At 44.9% G+C, this 16824-nt stretch overlaps 1 protein-coding gene and 1 long non-coding RNA gene across 2 annotated transcripts; one reads left to right on the plus strand and one right to left on the minus strand.

The window, feature by feature from the left end:
• Positions 1 to 1294: 1294 nt before the first annotated feature.
• On the minus strand, positions 1295 to 14372 carry LOC132416215 (uncharacterized). The gene is made up of 3 exons (XR_009517495.2): positions 14248 to 14372; positions 9156 to 9288; positions 1295 to 2369 (listed from the first exon to the last, which is right to left on the minus strand). It is a non-coding gene; the product is annotated as an uncharacterized lncRNA (long non-coding RNA).
• A 74-nt stretch (positions 14373 to 14446) lies between these two features.
• On the plus strand, positions 14447 to 16179 carry COX7A1 (cytochrome c oxidase subunit 7A1). Its single transcript, XM_059999498.2, has 4 exons — positions 14447 to 14644; positions 15361 to 15447; positions 15572 to 15656; positions 16050 to 16179. Exons 1-4 carry the CDS (start codon positions 14447 to 14449, stop codon positions 16103 to 16105), a joined length of 426 nt encoding a protein of 141 aa, XP_059855481.2. The 3' UTR covers positions 16106 to 16179.
• Positions 16180 to 16824: the final 645 nt, after the last annotated feature.

Below are 16824 nucleotides of genomic sequence, written 5' to 3' on the forward strand. Positions count from 1 at the left end.
CCAACTCCAGGGACATCCAGATCAGGGCTTGTGAATGACTGAGTAATCTTTAAAAACACATCCCCTCAGCCCTTGGGGTAGCCAGTCAGTGTCTGGGCCAGAGAACCCATTGCACCCTGATGCTATCCATCTTCTCAGTCATCCTGAGTGTTCAGCAAAAGCACCTGCATTTTCTGCATGTGCCACTGCCTACAAAGGGTTACAAAGCAATGTGCTTTATGTCATTTTTCTTTAAGTGGCTTAATGATTAGGATGTACAGTTGGAGGGGCTCAAATCTATGACATTAAAAATTAATCACTTTGAATAGCTAAAACACAGGCACAGGAAAAAATTTTAAGGTTAAATTTTGTATTCACATAAGTGAACCTCCACACATTACCCTGTTGCCCTTTATGTAGCAATCACTGCTATCAAGTTCTTGCATATACTTCCTGATTTCTCCGTTTGCTTAAGTGTAGACATACACATAACACTCTTTATAAGAAATGTTTTACATAAATGGTAGCAAATTTCTATACATTGCTAGTTTTGCTTATCCATACACCTTGGAAGATTGCACCATGTCAATACATATATAATGGCCTTATTTTTTAACAGCTGCATAGTATTCTCTCATGTGTGTTTCATAATTTATTTAACCTTATCAATTTAGTTTATTTTTTGCTCTTTCCAACAATCCTATAATAAATATCCTTGCACATACATTATTTTGTATATGTAATGTATATCTTTAAGATGAATTTCTAAAAGTGGAAATATTAGATCAAAATAATATACTTTTTTTTTTTACTAGCAAACATCAAAAAAAAATGTATATACTTCTCTCTTTTAAACTTTTTGTCCTCACACTCTTAGAATGTACCCGCAGTACCCCATGACCAGCTTCAATAATTACCAGCTCACGGCCAGGCTTGTTTTATCCATATTTCCACCCACTCCCCCACCTCCATGTTATTTTTGAAGTAAATCCCAGATATATCATTTCATCTATAAAAATTTTAATATGTACCTCTGAAATATATCACAAATTTAAAAAGATTTTCACGCCTTAAAAAAATTGACAGCACTGCCTTAATACTTAACATTGCATATCTGATAGCCAGTGTTCCAATTTCTAATTGTTTCATGAATGTCAATTTTTTGAAAGTTATTAGGATCCAAATAATGTTCACAAATTGCAGTTGATTGTTGTGTTTCTTAAGTCTCAATCTATCCATTCTCCTTCATCCTCCTCCCCCGGACCCCTCCACCCCCACCCCCCGGCAACTTAACTTTTCAAAGAAACTAGTTTGTTTGCCTTGGAGAGTTTCTCAGAGCTTGGTTTCTGCTGGCTCATCCCAATGGGTAGTTAAACCTGCTCCTCTATCCTTGGTATTTCCTGTAAGTTGGTAGTTGTTGTCTAGAGGCATGATCAGATTGAGGTTCCATTTTCGTTGTTGTTGTTAAGACTACTTATAGGTGGTTAATATTGAGAGACATAATATTTAGGTGTCTTTCTTTTTATGATGTTAGCAGCCATTGATGTTCAATTGGTAAATCTATTAATTTATTAGGGATTGCAGAATGATGATATATTATTTTTTCTTCCTTTATCAGCTAGAATATTTTTAAAAAGAGAAACTTCCTTTCAACTACTGTTTGGTTATCCATGTTACAATAAGGAAAGGCAGGGTAGATGCTTCTTTCTTTCTCCTTATTGGTTTGCAAAATAATGAGTTGGTTCCCTAACATTGTGCCATGGTAATCACTGAGTTTAGAGGGGTGTGTATGTGAAGCATATTCAGTATGTTTAAATCTATTTAAGTTGTACTCTCATTGATGCTCAAATTGTTCCATGTGTGGCTTGTGGGATCCTCTTCCATTTGATTCCTGTGTCCTTTTGATATGACCCTGCTAGTCTTTGATCACTTGCTTGCTATCTGCCACAATAGGATGTTCCAGGCTCGTCTTGTTCATTTCCTAGCTTCCACCTTGAAGTAGCCATTTTCCATTTTCCAAGGAATCCTTTTTCCTTTGGGTATTTTGGTACTTTCCAAAATGGTATTTGGAAACTGCAGTCACTAAGTGTGCTTCATTCTCCTGGTTGGACTTTTTTTTTAAGTAAATATACATTTCGGCCCGTTTTATACACATTGCTCAAGTGCCTTCAGGAAGATGGTGCATCTATGCGTCTGCCCACTTTAGAAGAGATCCCAAAGCACCACATTCATCTAACCCTAAGAAAACATTTACTGAAAGTTCACCGTTTGGTCGGTGAAAAATGGAAAAGTCGCTTTTGTTTTCACTTGCATTCCTTCGATTATGACTAATAGAGATGACCATTTGTTCACATATTTGCTGACCATTGGTATTGCTTCCAGCATGGTACCTAAAATATAGTAGGTGGTCATAAATGTTTGTTAATTGAATAATTGAATGTTCATATCCTTTATTCATTTAATATTGAGGTAGTCATATTTTTCTCCCTTAAAAGAGATGTTTTTGAGAGGAATAAATGTGTATAAAATTCCTAGTACAATGCCTGAAATTCACCAAGTGTTAGTTCCCTGCCTTGCTGTTTGCCTACATTGTCATTCATGCCTCTGATTTGGCTTATTTTCTACTTTAAGATAAAGAAATTGAGAGTCAGAGAGATTAAGTAGTTTGCCTAAGGCCTCTTAAGTGGAGAATCCTAATTTCAAGGACAAGGGCAAGATAGGGTAGAGTTTCATATGTACAAATTTCACAATGTATGACTGAAAAGGAAAAAAATCAGTGTTTTTTCAGATAATCTGTAAACTGCAGTCAGTTCATGGCCGTAACACAGAAAGTGGCAATGCTAGGATCAAAAGGATGAAAGAGCTTAGTAAGAATGGGGTTTTGGTTTTTTGTTTTTGTTTTATCCTTATAAAAAAGTACAAATGCTCAAATAGAATACAGAGAATATAGAAAATGAGAGGGAAAAATATTTTTGTGGTACCTTAAATATAAATGTTATCATTTTTGCATATTTCTAGCTTCTAAGTTTTTAAAACTTCATGCTGTCTTTATTATGGAAAACTTCAAACATATACAAAAGTAGAAAATATAGTACAGGGCTTCCCTGGTGGCGCAGTGGTTGAGAGTCTGCCTGCCGATGCAGGGGACACGAGTTCGTGCCCCGGTCCGGGAAGATCCCACATGCCACGGAGCGGCTAGGCCTGTGAGCCATGGCCGCTGAGCCTGCGTGTCCGGAGCCTGTGCTCCGCAACGGGAGAGGCCACAACAGTGAGAGGCCCGCATACCGCAAAAAAAAAAAAAAAAAAAAAAAAGAATGCTCACAAATGCTAGTGTAAATTAGCATTTTTCAAAATACAGAATAAGGAAACAAGGAAAATTCATTCATTCCATGTTTTCAAAATACAGAATAAGGAAACAAGGAAAAAGTTGAAAGAAACCAAATTTTCACTCTCTTTTCAAAATACATAAGTAAAAGTAGAAATCCTGCCTTTAGGAAACATTAACATTATCTTGGAAAAGCATCAGAAATGCACACACTATCAGAAATATAGACCTAATTTACAAAATCCTAGCAGGCATTTTGAACATTAGCTATTACAAAATTGCAAGACAGATAGTTCTTTGGTACATATAGCCTAAGACAAAGTGAGAATCTTGAATGCAAAAAAGAGAAGCATGTATAGGGAGGCCTTAGTAAGATAAACAGCTTATTTTTCAACAGAAATCATGAGGATCAGAAGGCAGTGGGATGACATATTCACAGTGATGAAAGAAAAAAAAGAATCTATGGGCTTCCCTGGTGGTGCAGTGGTTGAGAGTCCGCCTGCTGATGCAGGGGACGTAGATTCGTGCCCAGGTCCGGGAAGATCCTACATGTCGTGGAGCGGCTAGGCCCGTGAGCCATGGCCGCTGAGGCTGCGCTCCGCAACGGGAGAGGCCAAAATGGTGAGAGGCCCGCATACCACACACACACACACAAAAAGAATCTATATCTGACAAAACTATCCTTCAAAAATAAAAGAGGGCTTCCCTGGTGGTACAGTGGTTAAGAATCCGCCTGCCAGTGCCAGGGACACGGGTTCAAGCCCTGGTTCAGGAAGATCCCACATGCCTGTGTGCCACAACTACTGTGCCTGTGTTCTAGAGCCTGCGAGCCACAACTACTGAGCCCACGGGCATTAACTACTAAAGTCCATGTGCCCTAGAGCCCATGCGCCGCAACTACTGAGCCCGCATGCTGCAACTACTGAAGCATGCACACCTAGAGCCCATGCTCTGCAGCAAAGCCACCGCAATGAAGTCGCCCCTGCTCGCCACAACTAGAGAAAGCCCGCACACAGCAACAAAGATCCAACACAGCCAAAAAAAGTAAAAAATATAAATTAATAAATAAATTTTCTTTTAAATAAAGGAGAAATTAAGATATTCCTATATAAATAAAAACCAAGAGATCATTGCTAGCAGACCTTCCTACAAAAAACACAAAAGAAATGCTTCGAGCTGAAATGAAAAAACACTTGACAGTAACTAAAATCCACAGGAAGAAGTAAAGAACACTGGTAAAGATAACTACAAAGATAAATATAAAATGTATTTTTTTGTTTGTAACTCCTCTTTTTCCATACCTGATTTAAAAGACTACTGCACAGCGCTTCCCTGGTGGCACAGTGATTAAGAATCCACCTGCCAATGCAGGGTACACAGGTTCGAGCCGTGGTCCAGGAAAATCCCACATGCCGTGGAGCAACTAAGCCCGTGTGCCACAACTACTGAGCCTGTGCTCTAGAGTCCGTGAGGCGCAACTACTGAGCCTGTGTGCCACAACTACTGAGCCTGCAAGCCACAACTACTGAGCCCGCACACCATAGCTACTGAAGCCCGTGCATCTGGAGCCCGTGCTCTACAATGAGAAGCCCACGCACCACAACAAAGAGTAGCCCCCTGCTCACCACAACTAGAGAAAGCCCGTGTGCAGCAACGAACACCCAATGCAGAGAAAAAAAAAATTTTTTTGGTATATGGTGTGAGGGAGAGTCCAACTTAATTCTTTTGCATGTGGATATCCAGTAGTACCATTTTTTTAAATAAATTTATTTATTTTATTTATTTTATTTATTTATACTTTTGGCTGCATTGGGTCTTCGTTGCTGCGCATGGGCTTTCTCTAGTTGCAGCGAGCGGGGGCTACTCTTCATTGCGATGCCTGGGCTTCTCACTGCAGTGGATTCCCTTGTTGCGGAGCAGGGGCTCTAGGTTTGCAGGCTTCAGTAGTTGTGGCACGTGGGCTCAGTAGTTGTGGCTCGCTGGCTCCAGAGCACAGGCTAAGTAGTTGTGGCGCACGGGCTTAGTTGCTCTGCAGCATGTGGAATCTTCCTGGACCAGGGCTCGAATCCCTGTCCCCTGCACTGGCAGGTGGATTCTTAACCACTGCACCACCAGGGAAGCCCACCATTTTTAAAAATACCATTCTTTCCCCCACTGGATGCTCTTGGCACTGCACTTTACTCTATCATCTTATTTTTGACCACAAGGTTCACAACTGTCCCTGGGTATGAGGAGGAAGGGAAGGAGGGAATGGTGACTACTAATATGCTTTTTGGAAATTTGCAGAAAAGTTCACCCCTTTAGTCAAAGTTCTGAGGTTAACTTCATACTGGCACTTCTGCTTAGTTATGAAGTGAAATTTGAGAGAATTTTACCTGCTGCTAGCAAAACAAACGTTCCACTGAGTTTCAGTTACCAACGTTCAGTGCATTTTTTGAAAGGACATTATCAAATGAGACTTCTAAAAAATCCAACTGTACATGTTATTTGAACTGATATTAACTATCCTTAGAATGGATGGTTTTATTATTAGAAGAAAAAGAGTGATGAAATGAAGAGATGTGTTCAAGTTCCACTGCTGGATCTGGAGACATAAATAATGGAAATATTGAGAAAAATGTTGATTCAGCAGACTTCTTGGAGCCACATTATAAAAGGAAATACATACGAGACTATATAATGAAGATTACTTTTTTAATGGTTTTATCAAATGTATAAAATTCAATGAAAATGTCATGCCACAGTATATTTCTCTATAATTATATTCTTGCAAAAAAAATTTTATTTATTATTTATTGATTTGTTTTTGGCTATGCTGCACAGCATGCAGGATCTTAGTTCCCTGACCAGGGCTCAAACCCATGCACCCTGCATTGGGAGCACAGAGTCTTAACCACTGGACCATGAGGGAAGTCCCTACTGCAAAAAGAATTTAATTAAACATACATGGACATACAGCACACCCACCTGATGATATGTCCAGAGGATGGATGCTTTGATATGCTGCCCAGATCACTGTTTCAGGACCAAGGCACTCAATCCTTCATCTGCTTAGAGCACTGGCTAGCAATGCCTTGCATCTGAGTTCCTCCTAGTGCATGCTCTCAGCTAAAGAAAGGTTTCAATTTATAACTATGTGTAGTGTTGAAGTTAACTAGATTTATTGTGGTGGTCATTTTGCAATATATACAAATACCAACTCATTATGTTGTACACCTAAACTAATTATTATATATCAATTATATCTAAATTTAAAAAATTTTTTAAAAGAAAAATAAAATAAAATAAACGTTTCCATGTAATATCCCCTTCCCAGAGATAGCATGCATACATCAGAGACATTGTGAGCTTGGCTCCAGAGCACCATAATAAAGTAAATACAGCAATAAAGTGAGTCACACCAATTTTTGGTTTCCCAGTGCATATGAAAGTTATGTTTAGGGACTTCCCTGGTGGAGCAGTGGTTAAGACTCCGCACTCCCAATGCAGGGGGCCTGGATTCGATCCCTGGTCAGGGAACTAGATCACACATGCGTGACGCAGCTAAGAGTTCACATGCCATAACTAAGGAGCCCGCCTGCTGCAACTAAGACCGGCGCAACCAAATAAATGAATAAATATTGGGCTTCCCTGGTGGCGCAGAAATTGAGAGTCCGCCTGCCGATGCGGGGGACGTGGGTTCGTGCCCCGGTCCGGGAAGATCCCACATGCCGCGGAGCGGCTAGGCCCGTGAGCCATGGCCGCTGAGCCTGCGCGTCCGGAGCCTGTGCTCCGCAACGGGAGAGGCCACAACAGTGAGAGGCCTGTGTACCGCAAAAAAAAAAAAAAAAAAAAAAAAAAAAAAAAATTAAAAGAAGAAAGTTATGTTTACACTATACTGTAATTTATTAAGTGTGCGAGAACATTATATCTTTTTTTTAGTACATACCTTAATTTAAAGATACTTTATTGCTAAAAAATGCTAACCTTCATCTGACAACACAGGGTTGCCACAAACCTTTACTTAGTAAAAACCACAAAATCTGCAAGGCACAATAAAGTGAAACGCAATAAAACGAGGTATGCCTGTCTCCAATTACTAGTTGATGCTGGGGATTCCAGCCCCATTGTCCCAATTTGGAAAACTCTTAGAGGCCATCCAATTTCCACAGCTCCCCAAGGTCTGATATAGAGCACCCAAGGAAGAGGCCCTCCTGGGGCTGAGATCCAGACCTTGTTGGAGAGGGCATGGCTATGGCTCACCAAATGGCAGAGAAGTGCTAGTGGATCTTGCTGGAAATCTGCCCTTTGGAACTTGCTGGAAATCCACTCTAGTGTGTTCAAGGGGAAGAGTCTCACCCAAGGCACTCTGCTATAAAACCACCCAAGGGAGGTACTGAAGAAAGCTGCAGGCCACTAGGTGCTGCTTGGCTGCTCTGCGCTGTAGTGCAGGCCCTGGTTCTGGAGAAGCTGAGAACACTGTAGGAACCTGGTGCTGGAGAAACTGCCCACACTGTAGGAGCTGGGCACTGGGGAAGCCAAGCACATTGTCAGGAGCCTGGCAATCGAGCACACCAGAACCAGGATGCAGAACCCTTTTTCATTCTGCAGTCTCTCTCCATCAACCTCTACTGATGAAGCTTATCATCATGCCAGCTGGCAAAGGAAAAATATTTGTTTAATGGGTCCATATTTGTTTTCACAAAGCAGACAAAAGGGCAAATTTAGGAATATTACTCAGCCATAAAAAGAAACGAAATTGAGTTATTTGTAGTGAGGTGGATGGACCTAGAGTCTGTCATACGGAGTGAAGTAAGTCAGAAAGAGAAAAACAAATACCATATGCTAACCCATATATATGGAATCTTAAAAAAAAAAAAAGTGGTCATGAAGAACCTAGGGGCAAGATGGGAATAAAGACGCAGACCTACTAGAGAATGGACTTGAGGATATGCGGAGGGGGAAGGGTAAGCTGGGACAAAGCGAGAGAGTGGCATGGACATACATACACTACCAAACGTAAAATAGATAGCTAGTGGGAAGCAGCCGCATAGCACAGGGAGATCAGCTCGGTGCTTTGTGATCACCTAGAGGGGTGGGATAGGGAGGGAGGGAGGAAGACACAAGAGGGAGGGGATATGGGGATATATATATATATGTATAACTGATTCACATTGTTATAAAGCAGAAACTAACACACCATTGTAAAGCAATTATACGCCAATAAAGATGTTTAAAAAAAGGGCAAATTTAGAGCTAAACAGCAATAAATCAATAATCAACACAATCTACCCCTTTGACTAATTACCATCCATATGCACCCTCTACACAGGTGTGAACCTCTATACAATAGCAAAAACAAGAAAAACTTTATGGTTGTATCTAACAAGATACAGCTGTCCTCCTTACAGATGAAGAAATTCTCACCCTTTCCCCCAAATGAGGAGATGCACAGACCCAAGATGCACAGACCCCAAATAAGGAGATGCACAGACCCAGTCATTGTATCCATCGCTGGCTATATTACTACTCAAATTCAGTCACTCTGACTAAATACTAGTTTAAGGCCAAATTGTAAATTAACTTCCAACAACTTGCATATAAAATAAAAATGGATGAAGGAAAGAGAAGAAAACAGTTAGCATATACAAATAATAGGCAAACAGGAAATATGCAAAGTCACTACAATCCTCATTTTTGTAACTGGTCACCAGGTCATAATTGGTATCTTCCTTCTTCCACAACCCATTCTGCATTTCCACTACCCTCAGCCAGAACCTCAGCTAGGTTCTTTACCTGGTGGGGTAATCTGTTTTGATTGCATTGTTTAAGGAGGGTTCTTTTACCTCAGCATTATTTTTATTGTACTTACATTTGGCGTGGCATGGTATCAGTCAAAACACTTATTCTGGGAATTCCCTGGTGGGCCAGTGGTTAGGACTTTATGCTTTGACTGCTGAAGGTGCAGGTTCAATCCCTGGTCGGGGGGAACAAGATCCTGCAAGCTGCATGGCATGGCCAAAAAAAAAGAGATAATTTTATGAAAGTTTAGTTTTATTTACTTACTTATTTATTTATTTATTTATTTTTGGCTGCATTGGGTCTTCGTTGCCGTGCGCAGGCTTTCTCTAGTTGCGGTGAGTGCGGGCTTCTCATTGTGGTGGCTTCTCTTGTTGCAGAGCACAAGCTCCAGTAGTTGTGGCACGCAGGCTCAGTAGTTGTGGCACGCAGGCTCAATAGTTGTGGCTCGTGGGCTCTAGAGCACAGGCTCAGTAGCTGTGTCGCAGGGGCTTTGTTGCTCCGTGGTATGTGGGATCTTCCCCGACCAGGGCTCGAACCTGTGTCCCCTGCACTGGCAGGCATATTCTTAACCACTGCGCTACCAGGGAAGTCCCAGTTTAGTTTTATTTAAATTTAACTTTATACTCACAGGATTGAACATACTAACAGGATTATTAAAATGCATTGTTAATCAGTACACATTAAACTGAAAAATTTGTAAAGGAAGTACAAGCAATGGAGCTACAAGTATGACCAGAAAACATAGTGGAGCTATTAAATTGTTGGAAGAATTATAGGAATAATATCTTATATAACAAAGCTTTGGCACCCAAAGAGATTCTTCTGAATCTTATTAGATGCATTTAAAAATGCAGCAAGAATTGTTAAAACGAAGCTCATCAAAGAGCTGAATTAATGAAATAATATATTTTGTTCAAACACTGGAGCTATGATACTGAAATTTGTTGATTGGTTGGCATCAAGGTGAAGTTCTACACATCGTCAGTCTTCTGGTTTCAACCGGTCTGGGGTCTAAGTTCGTGAGGCCAGCAGTTTTCATCTGGTGGGAGTCTGGTTCCTTACAGGAACAACTTAGGAATGTGTGTCAGACCTTTATGTCTTTCAGGAAACTGGGAGTTCAGTGACTCTGCTACATGGTTGATTTATAGTCTAAATTGTTACCAGTTTCCCAGCCCAACAACTATTTCTTATTTCTACATCTTCACATTTCCTAATCATTTTTTTTATTTTTTGGCGGTACGCGGGCCTCTCACTGTTGCGGCCTCTCCCGTTGCGGAGCACAGGCTCCGGACGCGCAGGCTCAGCGGCCATGGCTCACGGGCCCAGTCGCTCCGCGGCATGTGGGATCCTCCCGGACAGGGGCACGAACCCGTGTCCCCTGCATCAGCAGGCGGACTCTCAACCACTGCGCCACCAGGGAAGCCCTCCTAATCATTTTTAACTCTTGAGTCAGCCTTTTGGGACTCTAGGGAGGACTGAGAGACTAAAGCAAAAGCCTTTTACTTAAAAAATCAGGGACACAGGGGCTTGTATATGGTTTTAAGCTCCATATCGCCCCTAAACAATTAACATTAATTCCTTCATATAATAAAGTTTTCAGGCAGTGTTCACATTTCCCCATTGGGTCATATTATTTTTAAATTTTTTGTTTGTTGAAAACATAAACACATTGCTTGTTCAAATCAGGATCCATAAGTATTACTGAATGAATTTGCTGATTTCAGGAACAAATTATCCTTTTATGACAGGGGGAGGCTGAGTATATTTTTGTGGTTTTGTTGTTGTATTTGGAGGGTTTATTTATTTATTTTATATGCATAAAATTTCCCTGTAAGGATACACAAGAAACAACACAGAATGGTTCCCCTGGAGAGGAACACAGAGAGTCCTCAGAGGAAAGAAGACTTTTCTTCCTATTCACACTTAACGAATTTTAAACCATCTTGAGCTCATGATCTATTCAGCAACTGGGTGGATAAAAGTAAGAACTTTTTAAAAAGCAAGTCCTAAAACATCATCAAAAAGAATTGGTGTGTGGGAAGGTAGCGGTGGGAGGAGCTGTTTTTCCAGACTTGCCACAAGATGGCAGCAGAGAGATACCAAAGCTTGGTTCTGGACTCTGAAAGGCTGCTTGGCTGCAATCAGTCTCTCTCCCCACTCGTGACAGGTAAATCCTGGTGGGTTCCTGCCCACCTCTATCCTGAAATGTGAGACTGTAGCTGAGCTAAAACACCCTCAGACTCCTGACCAACAGAAACTGTGAAATAATGTTTATTGTTGTTTTAAGCTGCTACATTTGTCACTTGGCATTTATATATTAGAACTCATACCATTCCACCAAAAAATATTTGAGTATGTATTTCTAAAGTGTAGAGACTCATTTTTTAAAAACACAACCACAACAGCTATAAAATTTTAAATTATTTACCATAATAAAATATCCAAGCAGTCTAGTTAAGCACACACTGATATCTGCAATCTACTTTGACATGGATCAAAAAATGATATGGGGGACTTCCCTGGCAGTCCAGTGTTTAAGACTCCGCGCTTCCACTGCAGGGGGCGTGGGTTGGATCCCTGGTCAGGGAACTAAGATCCTACATGCTTACTAGAAGGTTTCTTCACCTTTTCTGTATCTTTGAAATTTTTCATAAAATGTTGAGGCAAAAGTCAATCATTGTCCAAATTTCCAATTGTCTTAAAAATGTTTGGGTTTTTTTTTTTACTGTTTGTTCATATCAAGATCCAAATAAAGTCCACATGTTGAGATTGGTTGGTATATAAGTTCTGTGTTCTTTAAACCACAGAATTTTGGTGGCTTTTTGTTATAGCAGTAAGTGTTCATGCTAACACAGGGCAGCAGAGCTTACATCCCCCAGCTGGTTCTTTATCCTGAAGTTGAGCCCTTTTGTCCTGCAAGTGGATGAACCCATTCCTAAAGGAGACCTGAGTGATGGCAGCAGCAGCTTCTTGCCTAGGGCTTCCTGACCAAGGTCAGTGCTACAGGGTGTGTTCTGGACTCTATCCCTGCAGGGGCAGCATCAGAGAACAGCTTTCCTAGGTCAGTTTTCCTAGGTCCTGAGACTCATTCCTACAGGACTAGCCTAAAAGCAAGGCATATGTCCAGTGCAGTTGCACAGAGCCCCACACTCATAAGTGTGGTAGGTTTTTGTTTGTTTGTTCTTTGGCCGAGAGGCTTGCAGTATCTTACTTCCCCAAGCAGGGGATCAAACCCGAGTTCTCAGCAGGGAAAGCGCAGAGTCCTAACCACTGGACCTCCAGGGAATTCCCCTCAGAAGCTTGAGGTTTAATGCTCTGTGGCTGCCATCTTGTAATTCTTCACGTTATCTTTGAATTTGTGTTTTATAAGTGAAGTCGGCTTGGACGATGGAGCAGGCACCAGGGACTTGGAGCCTGAACCGTGTGCATTCTCTCCTCCCACCACTCTCCACCTCCCTGAGACAGGCTCTTAGCTGCCTATTCTTCTGCCTCCTGGGGGCCTGGGCGTAGGGAGGGTCAAGGTCCACCACACACATCCCATGGCCTCTGAGGGTAGGGCAGAGTGGCCCCTCCTCAGTTGGCACTCCACGGCACATCTAGCAGGTGACCCGGCAGGGGCGAGGGTCCTGCCCACCTTTGATCCAGGTTTCTGGCTCTTCTTGGAAGGGAAGTTGCATCACCCTGTAGGGAGCAAGCCCGTGGGAAGGAGAGATGCCTTGTTTGACTTCTCCACCTCTGGCCAGGGCACGAGTTGGTCCAGTGGCTGGTGGGGAGAGGAGGAGAACCCAGCAGCCAGCAGCCGTGTGTGTACGCACACACAAAGTTGCAAGGCAGGTCCCCCAGGTGACTGTGAGAGTTTGTACTCACCCCAGGGTATCCCTTACTCTAGGGAGCACGACATTGTATAGCAAATTAAAAACACCATGACAGGTTAAGTGCAATCATGGAAAAAAGAAAAAAAGCTTTATATTTTAGTATTTTTAACAGCAATTTTTTTCCCTGCTGTTTGAACGAGAGATCCCACGTTTTCATTTTGCACAAGGCCCCATAAATTAGGTAGCAGCCCAGCTTAGAAGGCACTCCTTCAGCCTTTCCAAACTTTCTGGTATCCAATTCTCAGAGCAGTTTCTATTTTCTTCCCTGAATACTGATCCTACATGACTGCAGATAACAGGGGACAGCTGGGTAAGTGAGCACATGTGCGGCCACTTCCAGGGATGCCCAGAAATATCTAGATGACTAGAATCTAGGCGAAGCACTGAGGTCCTTCTTTGTTAAGTGGGTGGGAGCGACCAAGTTAGAGAACATTTGGGTTATATTGTATTTCCTTCAACGAATATTTATCAAATCTACCCATGCGGGACTTCCCTGGTGGCGCAGTGGTGAAGAACCTGCCTGCCAACGCAGGGGACACGGGTTCGAGCCCTGGTCCAGGAAGATCCCACGTGCCGCAGAGCAACTAAGCCAGTGCACCACAACTACTGAGCCCATGAGCCACAACTACTGAGCCCATGTGCCTAGAGCCCGTGCTCCGCAACAAGAGAAGCCACCGCAATGAGAAGCCCACGCACCGCAACGAAGCGTAGCCCCCTCTCCGCAACTAGAGAAAGCCCCCGCGCAGCAACAAAGACCCAACGCAGCCAAAAAAAAAAAAAAAAAAATCCACCCATGCGCCAGGTGCTGGGGATGCAGTGGAGTCTAAAGTCAACAGATAGATAAATAGAGCAACTACACCGTTTTCCAGGGTGAAGAACTGAGTGCGGAGGTGGGGGTAAGATATGAATGAAGAAGCAAAGATGGTGGCTATGCGGCGGAGTCATTTTGTGTGCATGTTTAACCTCTGCAGAGTCAGCTACATGGATTCACAATAAACCAAGAGAGATAATGAAAAATAACTATTTAAACAAGGAAAGTTATCCTGCCTTTCATTCCACTCAGTGAGGAAGCAGCATATGCCCCCGTGAGTATGAGATACGGGCGTAATCTACTACTTCCTTGGTTCCCATCACTCACCTGGATGAGGTGTGAGTTGAGTGCATTTTCCATACTACATGGTCCCTAAACCCAAAATGAATACTGACGTTTAGCCAAAGGCACAGCAATCTGTTTCAACATGGGAGGAAAAAGGACCGCACTTGACATAATGAAAGATGGTATCTTACCTTCCTTTACTCGCTCTCCAACGTCAGTCGGATAGGGAGAGATCCGAGGGACCCGACGGAGGACTTGCACTTGCCCCAGGCCGATATCACCGCAGAAACAACCCAAAAATGAATTCTCTGGAACCGCTTTCCTCTCCACGCGGACCAACAGAATTCCGAGATGAGTAACAGATGGGTGCTCCAACCATTTGGCGCTGGGATGCGGGGATGGGGTTGCAGCGTCTTCTCCGCCCACCTATTGGACGAATCGGAAAGCGGCCGCCGGGACCTCGCTGTCCTGGGGCTCACCGAGGGCGTGGCCTGGGACTCCCCCGGAGGGGAGGGCACCATCTGTCCTTGGGCGGAGAGGGGAGGTGACTCCGGCCGAAGAGGAGGACGCAGGATGAGGGCCCTGCGGGTGAGGGCCACCATGGGTCGGGCTGGGGCCCCCAACCCGGAAGCCCTCGCCCCTATACGAGACTCCCCAAACATTCCTGGATCTGGGGACTTGGAACGTGAGCCCCCTTCAGGGCTCCAGACTCCCTCCTAATAAGCCTGGGGCCCCCTCCCCCCAGCTCCCAGTCCAAGAGCTTCTGAGACAGCCGGGGACCCGTTAACATGGCCCAAAGCCCCGAGTCTGAACTTCTTCCCTTCATCCAGGGCTCCCGTAATACCTCGGGACTTAGGCACCGGGAACGTAACACCCCTTCCCCGCCGCCGAAGCTCTCGGGCAGCCGGGAAATCCCCCAGGCACTCCAGCTCCACTCCTGACGTTCCCGGCACCTGAGCTCCTCCCATTAACCCAGGAGACTGCAAAAAACCTCTCCGGGACTTGGGCCCGCAGAACATAGTCTCCCTTCTGGGTCCAATCCTCTTCCAATAGTACCCTCTAGACAGCCTGATAACCTCCAAGCCAGACCCTCTAGGCACGAGTCCCCTTCTTCTGGGCCTTTCTTGACAGGACACCCTCCCCCACTCTTGCTGCCAGTTCGGATCTTGCCTTTGAGACGCTCCCAAGGGACAGGACCGTCCCCGAGTCAGAGCCTCGGAAAGTCCGACACCCTCTCCCCAGCGGGACCTCCTCCGGGACACCCCTCCAGGCGCCTCCAATACCCAGCCATCCCCTCTCCACAGGTCTCCCAGGCACTGGTGCGCTCCTTTAGCTCAACCGCCCGGAACCGCTTCGAGAACCGAGTGGCTGAGAAACAGAAACTCTTCCAGGTAGGCGGGGCGGGGGGAGGACCTGGGGCCGCCTGCTTGGTCCTGAAGACGAGTTGGGGGAGGCAGGGGCTTAAGGTCTACCGAGTAGGCAGCGCCTTTCCAATCGTTTACCCCCAACATCCAGGCGGACAATGACCTCCCGGTGCACTTGAAGGGCGGTCTAACCGACAACATCCTGTATCGAGTGACTATGGCTCTGTGCCTGGGAGGTGAGTGCAGGGCCCGGCCCCGCCTGAACTGCGGGAGGGAGCGGGACTCGAGATGGAGAGGGGAAGGGGCTGGTTCCAGCGCTGGGGTTTTGGGAGGGGATTGGGTTCTGAGCTGGTGTGGGACGGTATGGGGCTCTGGGCTGGCAAATAGGAAGCACCCTAGGGCTTGGGCTTCTGTCCCAGGAGGGCGGCTGGGCTAGTGATGGGTCTGGGGAGAAAGCCCAAAGCCCGGTCTGGATCAAGGTCCAGCATTTCCCCAGTTGAAGTGCAGTTTGGGAAGGCAGCTGGAGCCTGAAGTAGGGCTGAGATCCAGGATGGTGACTGGGGAGTCTGCAGGGGGCTCAGGGAGGGAATTAGGGTCTCATTCTGTATCCCCCCACACTCCCTCCCTAGGCACTGCCTACGGCCTGTACTGCCTTGGCTGGGCCTCCTTCCCTCAAAAGAAGTGAAACCAAGAAGTCTGCAGGACCTGAACAAGCATCAATAAATGTGCTGGCTTCTTGGGGAAGCCAGCCCGGCTCTGTCCTCCGTGTGTGTACCTCCCAGCCTTCCACCAAGTGATCTCTGCCCTGTGGACAGACCATTGCCCCAGCCCTGAGTCTCCGACGCTAGACCAGGGCTATCCCTAGGATGTCGCTGCCTCTCAGCCCTCCCAGCACCCCTGGGCTGCCCCTCAGGGCCTGGGGACCTGGAATGGGACAGGGGGTTTGTATCCTGGGAGAGCAGCCCCTCTCCCTGCAGAGGCCAGAGGGTGGGAAGGAAGATGCTGAGCATAATGTATGACACACAGAGGCAGAGGCAAGTGAGGACAGACTCACTCAAGCACAGAAGCTGAGAGGGGCAAACATGGCCTTGGGGGACAGAGCCAGGGGTAGCACTAAGACTTCCCACCAGCATGGCTCTTGGAGCAGAAGCAGAGATGGTCCAGGCTTCTAGTCTTGGCCTCCACAGGCTCTGTGAGAGATCTCAGCAAGAATGAGGCTACAGGGACTTCCCTGGTGGTCCAGTGGTTAAGACTCCGCGCTTCCAACGCATGGGGCGCAGGTTCAATCCTGGGTCAGGGAACTAAGATCCCACATGCAGCGGGGCCAAAAAAACCCCAAAAAGAATGAGGTTACAGCTCAACTGGGATCCAGAATTTGAAAAAAGACCAGGACTAGAAGACAGG

This window comes from Delphinus delphis, chromosome 20, assembly GCF_949987515.2.
Source record: "Delphinus delphis chromosome 20, mDelDel1.2, whole genome shotgun sequence".
Classification (NCBI taxonomy): domain Eukaryota; kingdom Metazoa; phylum Chordata; class Mammalia; order Artiodactyla; family Delphinidae; genus Delphinus; species Delphinus delphis.